Source organism: Castanea sativa, chromosome 1 (assembly GCF_040712315.1).
Source record: "Castanea sativa cultivar Marrone di Chiusa Pesio chromosome 1, ASM4071231v1".
NCBI lineage: Eukaryota > Viridiplantae > Streptophyta > Magnoliopsida > Fagales > Fagaceae > Castanea > Castanea sativa.
This window is the reverse complement of record NC_134013.1, coordinates 80,537,421-80,551,844: the sequence shown is the minus strand read 5'-3', so window position 1 is coordinate 80,551,844 and position 14,424 is coordinate 80,537,421. Positions and strand designations below refer to the sequence as shown.

The window sequence follows — 14,424 nt, the reverse complement described above, 5'->3', positions numbered from 1 at the left end:
TGTAGATCCAAGTTCATAGTTTCCTTTTTGCTGAGTTTTTTCTTTTGATTTTTTTCTCCCACCTCCTTTCTTCCCAAGATTTCACTCTCTCATAGTTTGTAAATTTCTTGTATTCATATTTCAGCCCGAAGTGCACATTTCGTCCAGAATACCAAAATTTTGCTTGGAATGCCGAATTAAGCCGGAACTACCCGGAATTTAGGACTATGTGAAACAAGGGGATCACTTGCACCAGACTACCCTCTGGAACGAAAAAATCCTGCCATTTCAACCGAAATGGAATGCAATTGGGTTTGACAAAGGAGGGAGAGAAATCTTATTGGATATAAACAATATACTATTAAACAAAATATATATATATGTGTGTGTGTGTGTGTGTGTGTGTAAAATAGAGGTGGCTGAAAATAGGCTAATTTTGTGCCAACTCCCCCTCCCTCCCCCTCAATCCAATCGGATCATAAGTGATACATTTACAACTATTGCAGTTCCATGTTTTGGAGAAACTACATGGGGTTTTTTTTATTACTTTTCCTAATAAAGAAAGAATCAATCACTAGCTTATACGGAAGTAGAAGCCAAGAAACTTGTAACTCAACTAATTAGGACAACTAATGTTTCCAAATAAGACATCCAAGGTTCAAATATCCTCTCCACCGTTGTAACTATCATAATCGATTTAGAGGAAAATTCCTAATTTTAGTAAAATGATATATTTACTAAGCCATGTTACTTATTCGAATAATAAACGTGGGTAATAACGTAATGGGTCGGAAGAGATTCCTCCAAACGAGTTTATAGGTGAACTCTGTCATCTAAAAATCATCCACGTACGTAATGGGGTTGGGAGAGATTCCTCCAAACGGGTTTATAGGTTATAACTTTGTCATGTAAAGAATGCAGAGCAAAATAATGTATCATAGCACAGTATAAACAGCGTTCGAAAACTTACTCAGAGATTCCTTCAGCCACCTCTATTTTAATTATAAGTAAACTACCACACACCCTTAGCGCCTTAGTGCGATTGTCACTCCACAAATATAAGTGTTTATGGAGTGTGGAGAGCAAAAGCCAAAGTTTAAGTACCTAAGAATGAGCTGCACATGTATATATACTTAGATTAAAGTAAAAAATTTATATTGTATTAAAAAAATACAAGCAGTGTGATTTGAAATCATAATGTCTGCACTGCATGGCTCCATACATAGTGGGTTCTGCTTTGCCAAGAGAAGAAGACACCAGCGACCAAGAATGTGTTTGTAAACTTCGTTAAAACCAAAAAAATAATTGTAACATATCCCTAGCTGAATGTGCGTGACACAATCCCTGTCTTGGAACTCTTGAAGGAAAAGAGACATTTCGCTTCATTTGACTGTCTGGAAGGCATCCAACATCCCACATTAGCTAGCATAAAATCCTATGAATACTGTCTTATTACTTCGGCTCCTTTCCTTTTGTTATTAGAATATTATTACCAAGTAAGGACAAGACCATGTACATTGGAGGGATCTACAACTACAAGGTCCCAGTACACGAGAGATATTATTTACCTTATCCATGACAAGGGCCAATCAATCAATCAATATATATATATATATATATATATATATATATATATATATAAAAGCAAATACCTCATATGAGAATACATGAATTTCTACCACGTGACACTCTAATATTGCATTGAACATTTTTTATCTTTTTTATTAAGTTTTTTTAATCATTACCTAATAGATCATAGTAACTCATTTTTACTATTATATAAATTTAGCATTTTTTACCTATTTTTATTATGTTTTTTTTTTACTGTTACTCAATAAATCATAGTAACTTCTTTTTATTGTCCTGCCACGTGGCACTCTTTACGTTTTTTTTATTAAGTTTTTTTTAACCGTTACTCAATAGATCATAGTAACTTATTTTTACTATTATATAAAGACCTCACGTGAGAGTGAATGAGGTCTTACCACGTGGCACTCTATTATTGCATTTAACATTTTTTACCTTTTTTCATTAAATTTTTTTAACCGTTACCCAATAGATCATAGTAACATATTTTTACTATTATATAAATTTAGCATTTTTTACCTCTTTTTATTATGTTTTTTAATTGTTACCCAATAGATCATAGTAACTTCTTTTTACTGTTCTACCATGTGGCACTCTTTACCTTTTTTTTATTAAGATTTTTAACCGCTAGATCATAGTAACTTATTTTTACTATTATATAAATTTAGCCTTTTTTACCTCTTTTTATTAAGTTTTTTTTACTATTACCCAATAAATCATAGTAATTTCTTTTTATTATTATATAAAATATGGAATGTTCTTGACAGTTAGACTCATTAGACCAAAATTAATTCAATATAAAATAAACTACCTTTTAAAAGTAAACCAAACCTTATGAAAAACTCAAGCCAGTTCTTACCTTACATATTATGACCCAAGTTTGACCTTTCCCACGTGTTAATCAAAGCAAAAATTCTTACCCTCTTACAAACTCTCTTCTTTCTCCCCCACGTATAAGTGATACTTCTAGAAAATCACATCCTCATGAAATCATGTCTTCATTTTTCCCCAATTTCAATTCAATATGCTTTTGTCTATTAATAATGTTCTATGCAATTTATGCAGACAAATTCTTTGTCATCGACCAGTGCAACAAAAATATATATAAATCTTAAAATCCTTGAGGTTGTTAAAATAATTGACAAGTGCATATTTTTAAAATTTATAATAACAATAAAGTCTAATAAATATCATATACTATCTCATAAAAGGCCATTAACTTATTGTTAGGTTCTAAGACTTTAGGGACTAATGTATTAGAACTTCAATGTGTATTGTGTTGGCAAACCATGATCAAAACATTTAGTCTAGGTTTAGACTTGCTCAAAGTTTGGTTTAAATCAAGTTTGGAGTCAAGTAATTGCAGGAAATTACTATTCAATTGTTACAATGTTTGATCGATCGAAAATTAGAATCGATTAGTCAAAAGTCGCAGATCAGCAAAAATCAGGAAACGTAAAAAGCCCATAACTTGATTGTTTGAAGCCCAAATCGCGAGCCATTTTTTTCAGTATTTAAAGGACATTATAAGCTAACCCTAGAGAGGGTTTTCAGAGCTTTTGAGAGAGATTAGAGTACATCTTGTGCCTCTTTTGTAGATCTAGGGTTTTGTACCCAAAAGCTCTCTAAGGTTGTTTTTTATGCTGTGTGTGTGAATCTCTTGTGAGATCTAGATGTGTTTGCCTTCCCATACACTTAGGGTTATCAAGATCAAGACTATGTCAAAAACTTGATGATTGTTTCATTTGCAGATTTCAGAGCTTAAAGATATATAAGCAGGAGTGCTTGTGCTTGCTGAGAATCCAAGAAGGAAGTAGTCAGTGGACTCAGAGCTATCACGTGGTCGTGGTAGTAAGTTTCCTACTCGAGGTAGCAATAGGATGTTAGTGGTCTAAATCGTTATTATGTAAACTTCAATTCTTTCATAGTGGATTCAGTTTTACCTTGAGGATAGCTAGGTTAAATCCTCCCTAGGTTTTTTACCGGTTTGGTTTTCCTGGGTCATCATATCATTGTGTTATTTATTTTTCCCCTGCTTTGCATAATATGATTGTTTTATGTTAACCTAGATCTAATTTACCTAAGTTAATAACTTGGCTAAATAATTAGGTTAATCTGGTTGTTTTAAAGGGTTTAGAAACGTACACTTAATTTTTTTTTTTTAAATTCAATGATAGGAATGGTAAAAAACATGATCCTGTACAAAAAATACCAAAAATACATGCAAAAATATTTTCATAGGAGGATTTATCTTTAAATATTATGAAGACAATAGTAAAGATAAAATGCATTGAATGAGATCCTATGAAATAGGTTTATTAATCATTTCAATTTGTACTCATCATTTACGTAAAAAAAAAAATAATCATACGTCATATTATTTACATTAAAAAAAAATAATATATATTAATTTCAAAGTTCATTGCAAGATGTGAACTGCTAGGGTATTGTAAGAATAAGTAATATTTATACAACAATAGGTTGGTATTACATTTTATGCGTACTTTGTGAAAGGAATGTCAAACCACAAGCAAAATCATTTTGGTATGCAAAATGTGAAACAAAAACAAATCTTTCTATCCCAAAGTTAGAGGCACTCACATTAACTACATACTCTCCAAATATTTATAATATTTTTATCTCACTATAATGACTATATATATATATATAATTGCAAACTACTTTAGATACATGATTCAAATTGAAGTTTTTGATGCAACTATCAAAACAAATTTTGTGATATTTGATTAAGATGCCGAGAAAATCCTAATTGAATCTACAAGATATTTTGTTGAAAAATAAACTGAGGTATAATTTATTTAAATTATTGTAAAAATATTGATATTAGAGAACAAATTCCACGTTATTTGAAAAACAAATTAGGAAAAAAATAGATTTCTCTACTTCATTTGAATGAATTCAATCTAAAGGATGGTTTTGAAAATTACATAGTTGCTAAGATTTTTGATACACCTTCAAATGATAAAAAGGTATGGAAAAAAGAAAAAAAAAACACAATTTAATATGCTATATTAATTCTTTTTGCTACACTATTCCAAAATTAACAAAAATAAAAATATTTACAAAAAACTGTAACTTCATTGAAATTTAATATAATTGCAAATACTATGAAATATCTTAGTGACAAAGCCCAAGCTTTGTAAGATCCAATTAAGAATCTCTTGATACCAATTCATTAGTGATTAACACAAATGATGCAATAAAAGAAAAAAAATGATGAAAGCTCAAAAATTGAACAAATATGGACAAACTAAATTTTAAACGTTGAAGATAGAGAAAATGATGATGATAACAAGCATCACCATACCTTAATAACAAATATTAAAGAAAAAAAAAAAGATTTCGTAATGAAGCTTTTCATTACATCATATAATAAAAATCAATAATATAGAATGAATTAATATATTTTTATCAACTTTTATTATACAATATTACTCCAAGTGATTTTAATTATTGCTCATTACTTGAACAAAATAATTATAATAGATATATGTGAGCAATTTATAATTGTTTTTTTTTGTAATGAACTCATTACTAAAAAAATTTATAATAAATATGCTATAATATATGTCTAATATTTTTCAAAAACAAATTTATATAAAACATTATAATAGTATCCGTGCATCGCACGAGAAACTTACTAGTACATTATCAATAGAGCAATGGGTATTTAACTATTAACCCTCCGTTTGGATAGCACTGAGAACATGCATTTTTGCTTTTTGCTGAAAAACAGTAGGTCTTGTGCACTGTTCACAAGATCCACAAGTACACTTTTCAGCAAAATTTTCATTAAGTCTCACGACATTATTCACATATTTCAAAATTATTTTATTATAGTATTTTCAATTTTCAATTTTACCAATAAGCGGTATCCAAACAAACCCCAAGTTGTACTTGAATGAATGTGTATTGATTAGAGTCTGACCATCGTGTGCAGAAACCCCAGAAAGAAATAATAATAATAATAATAATAATAACTATTAAACTCACCCACTAGCTTAATGGAGCATGCAAATTAGCACACACGAACCCTTCAAGGGACTGGAAGACAATAATTGTATAGCGCACATATGTATCAATTTCAGCCAAGCAAGCTATATAGCTCAAATTGCTCATCAACGCCAAATTGAACACAAGCCATATAGCTCAAGCCAGATTACCATGGATATACAATATATAACATCAAACTGAACACAAAATTACAATATTTCTGCACTCTAAAGAATTACTCCGCAAAGAAGTATTCACAAAATAATCATAAAACAATTACAATAGCACCTTCACACTGATAAGAAGCTATGAATTGTAAATTATGTTAAGAGGCTTCAGAACAAATTTGCCACTACTGCATGCTCACCTCTTTAGCTGATACCTATCATAGCCATACTCAATTCCTAATTAAGATAATTCCTCATTTGAAAGGTTCCCTTTAAATCATTCGTAAGAGTTCTTGGACAATTTCAGACATTGATGGCCTGAATTCCGGCTCTTGCTGCAAAAGGATGGATATTAGGTGACTTATATAGCTCTAGGCAAACAAAAAAGTTTTCAATTCACAGCTAAATTGAAATGCAAAATAAATATTACAAACTCAAGGTAAGTTAGAAATATTTATGATGAAAAGATTAGATTTCTTACCGGTTCCTCAAAAAAAAAAAAAAAGATGAAATAATGTTAGATTTAACTAGACATGGCAAACGGACAGGTGGTGTCGGGTTCGGGTCGGATTTGTGGGTCAAACAGGTCATTTTTTAAAGGGGTCAATCAGATTGCCGGTCGGGTTGACCTGTATTTTTCAAACAATTTTTTTTTATTATTTATAAAAACAAATCAAGGCAACCTTTTTAGAGAAAATAAATAAAATCAATTAAGGAAATGAATTGCACTTAATGCCACTTGTTAATATCCTTCCAATTCTGACAATTTTGAGCATGACTAAAATTCTTTATAGTCACGAATTCATGATGGAAAAAGTCTTCAATGTTAATACCTCACTGCCAAAATGCATGTAATTACTAATTTACAACTTCAAAAAGAAATAAATCTTAAGGAGCACCAAAAAGTATATATTTTAAGTTTACACCACTAATAATATCATTCCCAAAAAAGCAAGAAAAAAAAATACAATTAAAAAATTACATGTCATGGACCATGTTAAGTTATTAGCCTCCTTAAGTGCACATGTTCTATGGTGAGTGTCTATGTGTGCTGTGTGTTAACTGGTTAATGGTTTGTAGACTACAACTACACGAGCAAACAGCTTTGTTTTGTCACATTTTTTTTAGTTTGATCAAATTCTCAGAAAAACAAATAAACTTAAGTTTTGTCTTAAGTCTTAACTCAATAACTCATAAAGTAGTGTACGTGTTATTGTGTTAGTAGTGTTAGTGTACTAGTGTCAAGTGTCAAGTGTCAAGTGTCAAGTCAAATCGAATGAGAATTGGCAGAATTGCTTCTTCTTTTTTTAATAAATAGGTCTGTGAACATGTGATCTATTGTGCTTTATGCACCTATCAACCCGTTTTTGCTTCGGGTTTAAAAAATAGGGGTCGGGTCAACAAATTCTGACCCGTTTTGCTATGTCTAGATTTAACTTGTGCACCTATAGGGAATTGCATTTTTCTTGTCAAGGAAAAAAAAAAAAAAATCTGTTTCTCCTATACCAAAACAATTATGGAAAATTCGGAGGCCAGGAGAAAGTACAAATAGCACCGCAAAGAGTTCATACAGAACTTTAAGAAATCCAGAAACACCCCGATATACTAAGTGTACAGAAATAGCCCTCACCTGTACACATGAGGAAATAATATCAGCAAAACGTGATAATGATTTCATAGGATATGCTCCTTTTAGTGAGGGATCGACCATCCTTGCTAATGCATCAATATCATGTAGCTGAGGAACTGCCCATCTAACCAGAAATTGCTCCCCTCGAGGCCGTGACCTGGACACTTTTTTCAGTGAGAACTGAGAAGAAAGTTTTAGCTGAAACTCAATTAATTCACATAACTGATGGACGAGTTCTGTTGGGTTGGTTTTAGATGGTAAAAGATAAGTGCAGAACACACGCATTCTCTTATTGGGCTGCTAACCTGTCAAATGACTTCCGTCCAGTGAGAAGTTCTAACATTACAACTCCAAAGCTATAGACATCACTTTGGTAAGTATAACTTCCCGAATCAAATTCCGGGGCACCATAACCGTAAGCAGTGAGAAGTCGTCCAGACAACTGACAGTAAATACACCATCATCAACTACACGTTATATAATAATAACAAGTAACAGATTCACAATTCCAGCTTAATTTTCTGTCAAGCATTACCAAATAAAGGTTTCATATGTTTTTGCACAAAATCCATGCACTTTTCAGCTAACAAACCAAAAACTAATAATAACAAATTGGTCAGCTTCTACAATATTCTAACTTTTTTCACAATATTGACACATCTACTACTCAGAATCAGGACAATATCTACTTATTCATTCATTGTGGGACATCATATCATAAAAAAGATATCAATATTAGTTTTCTTTTTCACATATTAAAAAGATATAGATACACTCTTGACAAGTTGGTTGAAGGCTATCTCCCCTCTTCACTAAAACTAATATAGTTCAGATTCAAAACTCATGCAAAAACAGGAAAAGAGGAAGAACAACGCTCAGCAGCCACACTCTGCATGACACGAACTCTTGGTGAACCATGTTAGATCTGTGTCCCTTTCTATTTTCTGCTTGTTATATTTTTTTTTTTCTAGGTGTGAACGAATAACAAAGATCTACTGAGATAAGCATTATATTGAAATTCCTACCACTTGGGAGCCTTAAATTAATTGGCTATACATCTTTAAAGAAGCTCCAAACATACAAAGGCAAGGAACATCAACTTGTTCCTGTCCTAAAGCCCAGATATTGGTAACCCCAATCACCCCCCTCCCCCCTCCCCACCCCAAAGGAAATGATTTCTTTTCTCTAGTTTCATCTCCCAAAAGATCCAACATCTAGCAATTTCATATTTCTTCAGCATCTTTGCCACAAAGTTTTACACTTTCGAAATTTTTCTATAATTGTTCAATAGCATTCCATCAATTTTCTAATTAACAGAGCTATAAAGCATAAAGTTGGAATCACATGGTTTCAATAACAGTTACAAACATCAGTCAGTACCAATAATTTGTAGCACTCTATATGAACAGAAATTAAATATCATACACACATAATTACCTGACTCGCTGAACTAGACGATAATAGAGGAGCCAAACCACAGTCTGAGACACATAATTCAAGCTTGTCATCTAGGAGAAGATTGGCAGACTTGAAATTTCGGTGAACAATGGGTGGTTGACAGATCTCATGCAAATATCTATACCACAAATAAGAGGAAAAATCAGTTTCTAATTGACCAAACACGGATGAAAGAAGATTTCCTCACAAAAATGTGAAATCTACAAGTTGTAATCTCCTTGGTCAGAAATAAAAGAAATGACAAAAAAACTTGTTTCTGAGCTCCTAGCCCAACATGAGCATTCTATATAAGGAACTAACAAAGTCCATATCTCAAATTAGTTTTCCTTGTGTTATTTGTGAATTATTTGTTCAACTTACTCCAGTGCTCTTGCAGCTTCGAGCGCCGCTTGGATGCGTGTTTTCCAAGAAAGATTCTTTTGAATCTCATCATCATGCAGTGCATCATGAAGTGTCCCATTTCTGCAATACTCATATACAAGTAGCCGCTGGCCATGCTCAGCACAGTAACCCACAAGCTCCACAATATTAGCATGGCGAAGTTTAGAGATACTAGAAACTAGTTCAAAAAAATCCTCATCACTCTGCTGCCCGGAAACTTTAGTGTCCAGTTTTTTGATTGCCAGTAGCTATAAAAGAATTCAAAAATGGAGGATTAACTATTAGGATCTCAAATAAAGATGTGTGACTAGATAATAGAGCCAATGAGAGGAAGAGAGAGGGCCAGGGGTTCAGGGATAGGTTATCTCAAGCAAACAAGATATACTACATAACTGAAAACTTGGGGACAGTGGTAAGTTGTTTGGAAGAAGAGACAGCCTTGTAGGTGTTTGCTTTCACACTTAGAGGTGAAACAGCTAGAGAACTCAAAAAAAAATTTACTTATGAGGATGAGGATGAAGAAGAATCTACCACATTACTTGAAACTTAGGTAAATAATGATGGTTGGGAGGATTAATAAAGGGACTACCTCACAGATATTTATTTTCACACTTGGGAGATAAATGCAATTCAAACTTCAAAACTAATTTTCCTAAAAAGATTACTGAAGATGAAGGGGGGGGGGGGGGGGGGGGGGGGGGAGACAACAAATACAAATATACTTGAGAATCCAACAGCCACGCCATCATCCTGGCAAATTAGTTCTTATTAAGTTAAAATAATCTTACCTTTCCATCAGGCATCTCACCCCTATAAACACTACCAAGCGTGCCTTCACCAATAAAATTTTCATGAGAAAAGCTATTTGTATACTGCTGAAGCAACGCAACAGTAAAAGCTTTTGCAGAACTTGCATTCGGACTCTTAGAAGGATGTCTACTTGAAGTTACTTTGAAAGGTACCATTGGTTCCACAGAGACCTTCTCAAAAGTAAAAAATGGAGGAGGTGGTGGTGGCAAGAACTCCATATCCATGCTGCTCATGTCTGAATCATGATCATTCTTGGGCAGTGAAACTGTAGGTGTGTTTTTCACATCTACCTCCTGTTCATTCTGAAGCTTTGGAAATACACCTCTTCTTCCATTGTTTTCAACATAACTATCGCTTGGTTTCGCAACTCTCCCTCTTGGCACTGCTAACAATATTCAAAAAGACAATTTTCATTTAGAACAGAATGTAAGAGACAAGGAAATTCTAACCAAGTTTAAAAAATAAGAATGGACAATAAAAGACCTACCTTTCTCCATTGGATAATTTTGCTGAGGCACCGATTCAGTGTATTTAGGCTTTTCTCTAGGGGCCTTATAGTTACCAATATCATCCCTCTTAGTATTCTCTTTCTCTTTCCTTCCTTTCTTGCATCTATACACACAAAGACACAGCACCAATGAAAAAAGTATTGAAGCCCCTATGATAGAAATCCAAGTCAACCTCTTGGTAGTGAACACTTTCCCAGCTCTAGTAGACTTTGATATTTCTGGGACAGAAGGTCCAATTGCTGGTTTCCCAGGGGCTTTTTCAGCGTATGGTGCAGCAGCAAGAGGAGGAGCTGCAATTGTAGGTGATGGAATAACTGTAGTATTGAATGGATTTCCATCTTTTCTGCAAGATAGAAGCTATGGTTACTGAAAGAAGCAAGGGAGTTTAAATTAGGTAGCATATTGTATGCTGAAAAGATGGACCCTGGGCATGCAAATATAAGTTTAAGACATACAATTGGACTTTAACACAGAAAATGGGGATATCAAGTAATTATTATACTACAATAGTAATACACTATTTCCTCAGAAAATTCCAGTCAAAACAAACGAAAAAAATATTCATCCAGGTTTTGGAATTACGTATCAGTTTATGTGATTACTCATGCTCTCTTCTATGATCTTAAATAGAATAGTAGGCATTTATGGCTGCATTACTAAGCACTAGTTAGGTAAAACATTACCATTCCAGACTAGCTTAATATCCAAAAAGAAATGGAAAAAATTAAAGAAAGAAAGAAGTATCATGTTCTGTATCAATTAAATAGATACCGTGAGAGAAGCACTAACATTACTAGTTCCAGGATTTGGCATACACAACAGAACCAAATCCATGTTAAATGGCAAATCCAAGCCTTACAACTAATTCCAGGATTTGGCATACGTGACAGATCTAAATCCATGTTAAAAGACAAATACAAGCCTTACAATGTGGCGCATGTGTATATAAGGCAGGAAAAAACACGCACACACACACCACCTGAAATTTGGAATACTCAGTAATTTTGCCGGTATAGGTCCAGAGAATAGATTGTTCTCTACGTTCCTGCATAGCAAGTAAGAATTTGTGAGTTGCTGTAGGCAGCACATAGTTCCTACTAGAACCTCTGAATCAAGATCAAATTCTGGAATACGAATTTTGCAAAGAAAATATTATGAAATGTAAAAATAAAAATCAAAGTGGATGAAAAAAGGGTACAGATCCTGCAGGAGAAGATCCTGCAAAACATCAAGGGTCCCAGTGAGTTGATTGTTCTGCAAGTGCCTGCATAGAAATTATAAAGTTAATGAATTAATATGTATAGTAAACATACAAAAAGAAATCTTATTGAGATAATTACTCACAATGTGGTAAGAGATGACAAATTTCCCAATGAGGGAGGCAATTGACCACTTAAATTGTTTCCCGATAGATCTCTGCACCATAATATATGTTCACAACCATTAACATAGAACCAAAATACAAAGGCAAAAGCTATCTGAACCGAAAGAAAATGGCAACAAGTCCATCAAACCAGTAAGCTTTTGAAATGCACCTGTTATTCCTCCACTTAGAATGTTATTATTTAGCAACCTCAGGAGGAGAAAACATCCCTTGAATAAACAAAAGAAAATGTTTAGCTCCAAACCAGTTTGGAGCTATCTTACTTCAACCCATTATGTGGCAATTGAAGAGAACATCCATGTGTAGTTTTAGAAACATGACTTTTTTAATGAGTCATATGACTTGTTTAAATAATACACATGAATAGCCATCCATGTGTAGTTTTAGAAACATGACTTTTTTAATGAGTCATATGACCTGTTTAAATAATACACATGAATAATCTTATAAATCGCCACATAATACTAGTTTGGAGCTAAACTTTGTCCATAAAGAAATAGATCAAAAGAATAAATAAATAAATAATACGACATTAATATGAGCCAACTTTGACTTACAAGTCCATCAATTGGCTGGATGAGGACAAAGCATCGGGGATGATTCCAGTGAGCTTGTTAGCTGAAAGAGAACTAAACAAGGAAAATAAAATACAAGACTGACATAAATTTAGGATATACTAGAAGCATATTCGTGGGAAAAAATAATTTGCTAAATCAGCTTTCACATGGATACAAAAAATAAATGAGTGCGAAACATACAGGTTCCTGATGGTGGAGGGAAAAGACGATGGAATAGTCCCGCCAATATGGTTGTTGCTTAGATCTCTGCCCCATGATGTAGCACAAAGCTTAATAAGATTACAGACAGATATTTAAGAAGTTAAACAAAAGCAAGCAGCAATGTAATTTAATGCTTCTGCCTCAATATGCTCTCGCATGTAATGAATTTATGTGTAGATCATTCGATTAGTAAATCAAGTATTTTATTGCTTAAGCCTTGAGAATCACAAAGTCCAATAACGGCCTAATTTATGCCATCAGCATTTTGGCAATGACAGAACAAGTGAAACTATAGCTCACTTTTCAACAAATAAGTTCCCTTAGAGTATTGGAATGTGAGGTGGGGGGGGGGGGGGGGGGTATTTACTTAACATTTTGACAATGACAGAACAAGTCAATATGAAATTAGAGCATTGAGACAACGTTAACCAAATTGAATTAAAATAATTTCACCATTAGTCACTCAGAATGATATGAAACTCACCCATATGATACACGTATGCATACATGTTATCAAAAATTACAGAACAAGTTAGACACATACATTGCCAAGATCGCTCCAAAGTCTCCCAAACTATCACCCAACTTTCCTCCCAAATTTGTGCCACTAAGCCGTCTGCAGACCAAGACAGGTTAGAAGATCAACTCAGGAATAAAACTCTATTATTGACAAGAGCTCGAAAGTGAGAGAATCAACATACAATTCTGTTATGTTTGAGAAGACACATTCAACACCTTGCCACTTATCCCCACAAGGGTCTCCTCCAACAAGAAGCCAACCAAGAAGTGGAGGATACTCAAGAGCAACATATAAACTATTGATTGCCACAACTGGAAAATAAACAGACACAGAGAAATGATTAAAACACAGCTCCATAATTTTAACCCTTATGTTCTGGGCCAACAAGATATAACCAACCATATTAAAACTTCCTATATATCATACAAGTCTTAAAATTATATTCAGAAAAGGCAAGCAAATGCAAAATTTAATACTAGCATAAGTTCAGTTATCAGAGAGAATCAAGCAAATGTTAATCAAAGAAGCAACTTTCAATCATTTTCATTTTCACATTCCCGAGAACCAAACGCACTAAAAAAGAACACTGTGAACAAACATAAATAGAAAAATGTGATTTTTGCTCTTTACCATCGGTTGGGTCAGTGAGACCAACACAAAATGTGGCAGTGAAAATCAAAATCAACCCAATACAGATCCCAACACATAGACCCCTGTTCATGCAACCCATTGCCTCAGCAGAACCCACTTCAAAAATCCCAGCTTTCTTTTTCTCTCAAGAACCAACCACCAAATCCCTTATTAAAAATAAAAAACAAAAAACAAAAAACAAAGAAAATAATAAATAAACTTAAAAAATAAAAACAAAAAGTTGAGCCCTTTAGACCTTAGAGCCCATAAAACTGGAAAAAAAAAATATTTAAAAAAAAAAAAAAAACAAGCTCTAAGGTCTGAAAAAAACCGTGTCTTCTCCAGAAGGATAATTGAACAACGATGAAGAAGATTATAGGCAAGATTAGAAAAACAAAAATGGAAAGAAAATCAAGGATTTTGAAAATTTTTGCTACGAGAAAAAAAAATTGTATATATATATATATATATATATATATATATATATATATATTTCAAGTTGGAACAGTGCGAAACTTGTTGGGTTTCGCCGAAAGCTGACTAAAAAATAGTGTTTAGAGTTTAGAGGGAGACTGT

General features: G+C 33.2%; 1 protein-coding gene across 2 annotated transcripts; it reads right to left on the bottom strand.

Moving 5' to 3' along the window:
* Positions 1-5,732: 5,732 nt before the first annotated feature.
* LOC142622172 (protein STRUBBELIG-RECEPTOR FAMILY 1-like) lies at positions 5,733-14,316 on the bottom strand. Of its 2 annotated transcripts, none has more exons than XM_075795604.1 (16): positions 14,180-14,316; positions 13,849-14,015; positions 13,400-13,529; positions 13,243-13,314; positions 12,678-12,743; positions 12,477-12,548; positions 11,880-11,951; positions 11,734-11,799; positions 11,515-11,580; positions 10,514-10,878; positions 10,005-10,411; positions 9,196-9,464; positions 8,815-8,953; positions 7,683-7,819; positions 7,378-7,534; positions 5,733-6,082 (listed from the first exon to the last, which is right to left on the bottom strand). In XM_075795604.1, exons 2-16 carry the CDS (start codon positions 13,946-13,948, stop codon positions 6,020-6,022), a joined length of 2,181 nt encoding a protein of 726 aa, XP_075651719.1. In that variant the 5' UTR covers positions 13,949-14,015; positions 14,180-14,316; the 3' UTR covers positions 5,733-6,019. The 2 variants fall into 2 exon arrangements, with proteins under 2 accessions (XP_075651719.1, XP_075651720.1); XM_075795605.1 differs by having other exon boundaries at positions 10,005-10,408.
* Between the last annotated feature and the right edge of the window lie 108 nt (positions 14,317-14,424).

Excerpts from the sequence above, each read along its gene's own strand:
- LOC142622172 (XM_075795604.1), bottom strand. The coding sequence starts at position 13,948 with ATGGGTTGCATGAACAGGGGTCTATGTGTTGGGATCTGTATTGGGTTG. Across the intron at positions 13,315-13,399 it reads TTCTCAAACATAACAGAATT|ACGGCTTAGTGGCACAAATT; the intron begins GTATGTTGATTC and ends CTTGGTCTGCAG. Across the intron at positions 7,820-8,814 it reads CGTCTAGTTCAGCGAGTCAG|TTGTCTGGACGACTTCTCAC; the intron begins GTAATTATGTGT and ends ATTTACTGTCAG.